We start from the raw sequence: 9,314 nt of genomic DNA, 5'->3' as shown, positions 1-9,314 counted from the left end.
TTGAACACCCTGCTATTTTGCAAGTTCTCCCACTTGGAAATCATGGAGGGGTCTGAAATTGTCATCGTAGGTGCATGTCCACTGTGAGAGACATAATCTAAAAAAAAATAATCCAGAAATCACAATGTATGATTTTTTAACTATTTATTTGTATGATACAGCTGCAAATAAGTATTTGAACACCTGTCTATCAGCTAGAATTCTGACCCTCAAAGACCTGTTAGTCTGCCTTTAAAATGTCCACCTCCACTCCATTTATTATCCTAAATTAGATGCACCTGTTTGAGGTCGTTAGCTGCATAAAGACAATCTTAAGAGAACAAAATCAGTAAGAATCCAACTACTAACATGGCCAAGACCAAAGAGCTGTCCAAAGACACTAGAGACAAAATTGTACACCTCCACAAGGCTGGAAAGGGCTACGGGGGAAATTGGCAAGCAGCTTGGTGAAAAAAGGTCCACTGTTGGAGCAATCATTAGAAAATGGAAGAAGCTAAACATGACTGTCAATCTCCCTCAGACTGGGGCTCCATGCAAGATCTCACTTCGTGGGGTCTCAATGATCCTAAGAAAGGTGAGAAATCAGCCCAGAACTACACGGGAGGAGCTGGTCAATGACCTGAAAAGAGCTGGGACCACCGTTTCCAAGGTTACTGTTGGTAATACACTAAGACGTCATGGTTTGAAATCATGCATGGCACGGAAGGTTCCCCTGCTTAAACCAGCACATGTCAAGGCCCGTCTTAAGTTTGCCAATAACCATTTGGATGATCCAGAGGAGTCATGGGAGAAAGTCATGTGGTCAGATGAGACCAAAATAGAACTTTTTGGTCATAATTCCACTAAACGTGTTTGGAGGAAGAAGAATGATGAGTACCATCCCAAGAACACCATCCCTACTGTGAAGCATGGGGGTGGTACAATCATGCTTTGGGGGTGTTTTTCTGCACATGGGACAGGGCGACTGCACTGTATTAAGGAGAGGATGACCGGGGCCGTGTATTGCGAGATTTTGGGGAACAACCTCCTTCCCTCAGTTAGAGCATTGAAGATGGGTCGAGGCTGGGTCTTCCAACATGACAATGACCCGAAGCACACAGCCAGGATAACCAAGGAGTGGCTCTGTAAGAAGCATATCAAGGTTCTGGCGTGGCCTAGCCAGTCTCCAGACCTAAACCCAATAGAGAATCTTTGGAGGGAGCTCAAACTCCGTGTTTCTCAGCGACAGCCCAGAAACCTGACTGATCTAGAGAAGATCTGTGTGGAGGAGTGGGCCAAAATCCCTCCTGCAGTGTGTGCAAACATGGTGAAAAACTCAGGTGTTCAAATACTTATTTGCAGCTGTATCATACAAATAAATAGTTAAAAAATCATACATTGTGATTTCTGGATTTTTTTTTTTAGATTATGTCTCTCACAGTGGACATGCACCTACGATGACAATTTCAGACCCCTCCATGATTTCTAAGTGGGAAAACTTGCAAAATAGCAGGGTGTTCAAATACTTATTTTCCTCACTGTATGTGTATATATGTATATGTGTATATGTATGTATATATGTGTATATATGTATATGTGTATATGTATGTATATATGTATATGTATATGTGTATATATGTATATATGTATATATATATATATATATATATGTATATATGTATATGTATATATGTATATATATGTATGTATATGTATATATATGTGTATATATGTGTATATATGTGTATATATATGTATATATATATATATGATATGTATATATGTATATTTGTATATGTATATATGTATATGTATATATGTATATGTATATGTATATATGTATATATATATATGTATGTATATGTATATGTATATGTATATGTGTATATATATATGTATATGTGAGAGTGTGTATATGTGAGTGTGTGTATATGTGAGTCAAGACAAGTATATTTGTATAGCGCTTTTCACAATACAGATTGTATCAAAGCAGCTTCACAGTATTAAATTAAAATAATACAACAAGGTTTGTTTCTAGTGGAATTTATTGATTGATAAAATTAAATTAAATATCCCCAAAATATCCCCAACTGAGCAAGCCAAAGGCAACAGTGGCAAGGAACCGAAAAAACTCCATCAAGTGACCTAATGGTGACCTGAAACTCCATCAGGTGACCTAATGGAGAAAAAAAAAACCTTGGGAGAACCCAGGCTCAGTCGGGGGCCAGTTCTCCTCTGGCATTTATGAACTAGAGGCTGGATTGTGAGTGTGTGTATATATGTGACTGTGTATATGTGAGTGTGTATATGTGTGTGTATATATGTATACACTGTATTGTAAATATATATATATATATATATATATATATATTTAGAAACTTTTTTTGTTAGATGCAATTAATCAATTTGACAGACCAACCACTTTTTTAGGGACACTACCATGTAGGTAACATACTGTAAGTGTTTGTGTCAATAAACTCACGTTGAACTTGCTGGCCTTATTTCCTGCAGTGCTGGAGAATGTGACCTTCAGATCGCGTGGGAAGTCTAGAGTCAGGATTCGTCCACCTCCTTTCAGTTTGAGCACCACGGCCTCCTCGCATTCCACAAACAGCACCAGCTGTCTGGGCTCCACACTCAGAGCCATCCTCACCCAACCAGCTGTGAAGGGACTCCCGCCTGGCAGCATGATCACCTCTGTCCGTAGGCCGTCCACTGACCTGACCTCCAGCTGCAGCCAGTCTGCTCGGGTGTTGGAGACCAACTCCAGCAGGGGGCGTCCGTCGCGCTGCCGCTGGGCAGGGGAGGTGAGGGAGATGAGAGTGGCCTCCGAGCCTCTGGTTTGCCGGCCCACCAGGTGCAAACCCAGGACGCCCTGTGAGGTGCTAAAGAGGTCGTCGGAAAAGTCCTGGGGTAGCGTGAGATAAGGCGTGCCGGCACGGAAACGCCAGACTGGCATCTCTGGGTCACGACCTTTGGCCTTAGACGCCACCCGGTGAGAGTGAGTGACGTTTAGAGCCTTCAAGAGGTCGATTACTAATAGAGGAAAATAATGACATGAAGAATGGCATCAGCATTATGATGACATTAAAACGCCACATGCTTCATGACTAGTAATCATTCAGAACCATGATATATCAAGGTACCGTGGTATTACTACAGTATATGATAGAGTACCATAACTGCACCATGGTACCTACATAGTACTTTTCGTAAGGGTGTTCTTGTTCTCACAGCCCTGAACGCATTCAGGGAGCAGGCTAGGTTACTACAAATGATGGCTGTGAATAAACTATAATATTCAGAAGTAAACAGTGTAGCTGACTGAGTGTTTATGTATACCACAACCTTCTAAGTGCTAGTGCAAAATGCCCGTGCAAAATCAGCTTTTGAGTGTGTTTTTAGTAATTGTTGGTTTGGTGTGTTTGAGTGCTCATTGTTACAATTACACAGCAAAAGTTCAGTGACATTTTTATTTGTGCATGGTAGAAAGCACACAGTGAACTCCGAGAAAACGCTACGCTTGAGCAAACAGTTTGTGAATAGGCTACTACAAATGATGCCCGTGAAAGAGACTGTGAACGCATTGAAAAGGATATGTTTAGTTGGTGAATAGCATAGGCTACTATTACACAGTAGCGATAACTTTAAGCGCACCAGAATGAAATATAATATTCAGAAGTAAACAGCATAGCTGACTTACAGATTCAGTTAACATCCACAAATGAATAAGCGCGTTGATTCAGGGAGCAGTGCAAAGTGCCCGTGCAAAATCAGTTTTTGTGAGCTGATCGCCGTCAAAAAAGTTCAGGAGATATTTCTTAGTGATGGCTGATTTCAACAGTTTCAATATGATAGCATTTTGGAAAAAAAAGTGTCATGAATTTATTGCATTTTTGGGGGAAAATAATCCGTTTTTATAATAGATCTTTGAAAATCCAAATCTGGATTTGAATTTATGATATTATAACCTAAAGATGCTATGTGAAAGTTTGAAACAGAAAATAGTGGTTTTCATCTTGCCACTTTCTTGGTAAAGAAAACACATTTTTACTCAAATTAATCAAAATGGATTTATCACGTTCTGGAACCAAACTATAATATTCAGAAGTAAACAGTGTAGCTGACAGAGTGTTTATTTTTAAACCACAACCTTCTTGGGGCTTCTGTGACCGATACAACCATCTAATGTCAGAATGTTTATTTTTAAACCACAACCTTTTAAAAATGATATATTTAACGATATCTTTAGCATTTCTCATCCAAACAACGTCAAACTTGGCACTGCACTTACTCGTGCCCGTAGCAAGACACCTGTCGAATTTGAAATCCATCGGACTAACGGTTCGAGAGATATGTGGTTAACAGACACACACACACACACACACAGACAGACAGACAGACGTTTCTGTAATTTATAGATAGATTTACAACCAGTCACAAATTCGGAATAATTGTTTACGATTATTTAAGATTAATAAGATTTGTTTAATGTTTTCTTTTTTAAAGATGTCTTTTATGCTTACCAAGGCTGCATTTGTTTGATTAAAAATACAGTAAAAACAGTGATATTGTAAAATAATATTTAAATTAAAAATAACTGTTTCCATTTTAATATATTTTAAAATGTAATTCTTTTCTGTGATGACACAGCTGAATTTTTAGTGTCACATGATCCTTCAGAAATTATTCTTGTATGCTAATAAATATTATAAAGCAAGAGTTCAAATAAATTACATTTAAAAAAAATGTTAAAATATTGTAAATTACTGTTTTTAAAAGTAAAACAAATGCAGTCTTGATGAGCATAAGAGAGAAAAATCTAAATTATTCCACATTTTTAAATCGTAGTGTATCTGCATCATACAGATGAAACAGTAGAATATGAAAAGATTTATATCAGTTTATAAGTATGTAAATAAATAGTGAGATGTATTTTGCTGATTTTATTGCTTTTCTCGAGTTGTTGGCCAGACGACAAATTTAGCTTAACTGGAAAAACTCCCATCCCCCCATCACACTAGGTGGATCATTAAAGACACCTTGTATTTTATCAAACTTCAAAAAATTTGATTTTCTCTTCACCGACCCAGTACATCATTCTCTAAAGTTTGGAAGCCCTTCTGAGTATATGTACAAACTCTGCAATCTCTTAATTTGTCTGATTAACCCTTTTCATTCAGCTAGTATTTTTCGTTTTACACTGATACTTAGAATTCAGTTTTAAGTGCACTTAATGTTTTGCCTGTCTTATTTCTCAGTTTTCCATTGTCAGCTGCTGATGAGAATGTATTTATATCTATTTTACTACTACCATTTTTACTTTTTGTCATGTCTTTATTTTATTTTAAATAAAAAGTTGTTTTATGTTATTATCATTATTATTACCTATTTATACCTGTTTATTTATTTGTTTATTAACTTATTGTCTTTGCACCATGAATGTATCATAAAAATTATAAATAAATCATAAAAAAAATAATAATAATTATGAGATGTAGGGGAAAAAACCCTGCGGAGCAATGATGGCAAGTGAGGAAATGCTCTTAATGACTTCCTTTTCTTTGTCAGATCTTTACTGTTCCAAACATCCCTGAGGACAAAGCAGCTCTACACACACAAACACACACACAAAAAAATTCTAAATATATCTCAATCTCAATCTGTATCTCTGGCATTTCTGTGTGAAATCAGACTGAAAAGATAAGGATCTAGGAACTTAAAAAGCCAGACAGAACAGAGAGCCAAGAAAGAAGACAGGTTATGTGAAGTGGTGAGGGTCTTTTGAAAATTAACTAAAATAAAAATCTCAGAAGGCAATCAGAAACATACCTGCACTGGGCAGAAATCATAAACCGTCAGATAAATAGAGGCTAACAGAGACAGCGATAACAGTCAAGAGAGAAGTGTTTGAGGTTTGAGAACAACATGTCTGGCTGAAGACAGATAAATCTAAATTCAGAATCAAAATAGCTTTTTTCCTATTGCAAAATGTTTTCATTATAGGTCTAAGGTTAGTCTGTAATAATCATAAAGTTAATAATTAAGAAATTTTGCAACTTTTTAAGTTATTGTTCTAATGCAAGAAAAAATAATTATATTCATTATCAGTCAACAGTATATCTATAGTAGGGAAAACAGCCAATTTGGAGATGTTCCTAAAATGTAACAACATTTCAAAAAGATACAAAATAATGTCTTTATTTACTTATTCAATATGGATGTTTTAGTTATGAATTTATGCATAGGCTATCTTTAACAGTCATTTTTTTTAAATGCCAACACCTGTTAATGTAAAATCTTTCCTGTGTTTCACTATTTTTAATACATTTAAAAAATAACTTTTATTAAACTGTTTGTGCAGTTCACTTGCAGTCCTGTGGTGACAGGTCATTTATTTTTAAGTATAAATATTCCATGTAGTCTAGATTAACCTGAGGTCATAAAACTGCAAATATATATTAATTATTATATTGTCTTTCTGTTGGCATGTCCTGCACTGGATTATAGCGTGGACAAGTCAATAGAAAGACACAACTCACTCATCCATCACTGGTTCCTCAACTCCAGTGCATGCGGCACAGATCAATGAAACAATGTATCATGTGTTTGATTGACAGCTGCTCTCACCGGTATTCGCGTCCTGATGAGTTTGAACACAGTCACAAACATTCCAGAGGAAAAACAAACTCCAGACAAGATCTCCAACTACAGACTTCAGCAGCCCCATTCTCACCAGTCAGAAAAGTTTAGTTCTCACAAAGTCGCCAGGAAGAAAAAAAATACCAGAAAAATACTCATACTGATTATAAATATCTAAATATATTACACATTTCCCCCCCCCGCGAGATGTCGGATGAAGAGCTTGATGAGTCCTCTTGTATGGTCTCGTGTGACAGCGACCCTCAGACTTGAAACATCTGGATTTGTTTTCGGCTGTTTTAGCTGGGGGGGGGGGGGTTAGCTGCTTTCCTGTCGCTTCCAAACAAAACAAGGCGAAGCGTTGTTTTCCCTCCTCCGAGATTGAAATAAAGGCTGTAAATGTGACAGCAACTGGAGACTCTGCTGCTCTAACCCTGATCCTCCTCCTCTGCAGCCAATGGAGAAAATCTGCAGACTTTAATTTCAACATTTCCGGATTTCCGGACTCCTCGAGCGCTTCAAGTCCTCAAGAACACAAAGCAGTTTCATTAACACATAATGCACAATAATAAGTTATACAAACATTATTCTCAATAGATCACGTGCATCCAAAAACGAGTAAATATGAATTATGGAAATATATATCATAAAGGCAATAAAAAAAAATATATATATGGGGTTTTATGAATTTGAACTAATAAATTAATAAGACTATACCCTTACACTGGCTATATAGTGGCAGTAATGGACAAAAAGTAATATTATAGTACATTGTAAGAATTTCAATTTTTTGGAAAAGATTTTTTTTGTATTCCAGCTTTTAGTTTCATCATGTGTATAAGAACACTCAGACAGTGTTGGGAACGTTACTTTAAAAAAGTAATTAGTTATAGTTACTCACTACTTGTTCCAAAAAGTAACTGAGTTAGTAACTGAATTACTATAAAATAAAAGTAACTCGTTACCAGGGAAAGTAACTATTTGCGTTACTGTTAAAAAAAAAAGTTGCTATATGTCAAAGAATTTGGATTTTTTTTTTAGCAGTTTTCACAAGTCAGTTGAAATGAGTAGAACAGACAGGTGTTTGTACATAACTTTCGATATTTATTGCATGTCGACAGACAGCAAGAGGTTTATCCTGCACTTCAAGCATTATTTTTGTAAGAAAAGTAAACAGTTACACCATATAAAGTGCATTTAACTCTAGCAAATTAAATCAACCGCTCTCAACTTTTTATTAAAAGTTTGATTAATAAAGTAAAGGCATAGAACCAGTTTATTTGTAGTGCACTGACAATAGTTTTATATAATTAGTTCATTAATTAAATTAACAAAAAGACAAAAAGACCTTGAGATATGTTTGGTAATTGTACCTGAATGAATTGAAAATTAATTTGCTACATTTCAGATTAATAACGTTATATTTGTTTTCCTTAAAATTTTAATTAGCAGTAACTTAAACACTTTCCAGTTTTAATATCCTTAAACAAAATTACGGAGTATGTTTTTGTTTCCACTGTTCGATCCATAGGGTTCGATCGCGTCCGCACCTCACACACACACACACACACACACACACACACGCACACACACACGCACTCACACAAATGTAAACACTTTGCGCCTTTTCGATCGCGCCCGCGCCTCTCTCTCTCTCTCTCTCTCTCTCTCTCTCTGTGGCGCGTGTGCTGGCATGTGTGTAAAAACACTGGCTCTGATTGGCTACCATGAAACACATGACTCTGCCTTAGCCAATCATAATCGCTTAACTCGTTATTAACCCACTAGCTGTGCGAGCCAGGGGTGCGTTCGGATTTCACAGTTTATTCAATCAATGCATAGTAACGCAACGACTTTAAAGTCCAGTAATGTTAACGGCGTTGTAACGACGGGAAAAGTAATTAGTTAGATTACCCCGTTACTGAAAAAATAACGTCGTTACCTAACGCCGTTCTTTTAAACGGCGTTATTCCAAACACTGCACTCAGATGACCTTTGTTTCTGATTTCTTATTGGTTAAAGCTAGTATAGCCTACTATTTCAGCCTCCTAATCTCTATCTGTCTTAATTACAGTGTGCTTCCAAGTCAACTCTATTAGTATTAGTGTGTATGTGTGTGTGTGTGTGTGTGCTCCTCTGTCAGTGTTTGTTAAAGCATATAAAGTACACTAGGACAAGACAGAAATAGCCGAGATTACCACACAACACATGCTGTCACACTTTACCATCAGGATCATCAGGAGAAAGCATCGCATAACATTTTTGCTTTGAATGTGACATATAGAAACTAAAATCTATCTATCTATCTATCTATCTATCTATCTATCTATCTATCTATCTATCTATCTATCTATCTATCTATCTATCTATCTACCTACCTACCTACCTACCTAGATATACAACTAAAAGTCAGAGACCATAGAAAAAAGTTTTAAAGTTTTGTTTTCAAAATTATAAGCATAACAAATTGAGTAAAAGTTGAATTGAAAAATGAAGATGAATTTCAAATTTGATTGATTATTTGATTAGATTTTAAAAAAAAATAGTGCAGCAAAAATGTAATATTTAAAATAAAATAAAAATCATATTGGTTTCTGTTAATTTCCAGATTTGGTATCCCAAATTTTCAGTGTGGTCTCAGACTTTTGTAGCCCACTGTATTTGTTTGATTATATGATATATTGGTTATGATG

General features: G+C 36.1%; 1 protein-coding gene across 2 annotated transcripts in view; it reads right to left on the bottom strand.

The window, feature by feature from the left end:
* The window catches only part of kcp (kielin cysteine rich BMP regulator), a 50,275-nt gene extending 43,313 nt beyond the window's left edge, over positions 1 to 6,962 (bottom strand). For both annotated transcript variants that reach the window (XM_084123864.1, XM_084123865.1), the window contains exons 1-2: positions 6,610 to 6,962; positions 2,462 to 3,015 (exon numbers count right to left, since the gene is read on the bottom strand). In XM_084123864.1, coding sequence (XP_083979990.1) covers positions 2,462 to 3,015; positions 6,610 to 6,709 — 654 coding nt within the window. In that variant the 5' untranslated portion in view covers positions 6,710 to 6,962. The remainder of the gene's footprint in view (positions 1 to 2,461; positions 3,016 to 6,609) is intronic.
* Positions 6,963 to 9,314: the final 2,352 nt, after the last annotated feature.

This window comes from Abramis brama (assembly GCF_963993115.1).
Source record: "Abramis brama genome assembly, chromosome: 9".
In the NCBI taxonomy this organism is placed as follows: domain Eukaryota; kingdom Metazoa; phylum Chordata; class Actinopteri; order Cypriniformes; family Leuciscidae; genus Abramis; species Abramis brama.
Note: the sequence above shows the minus strand (reverse complement) of the source record. Positions and strands in the feature narration are given on the sequence as shown.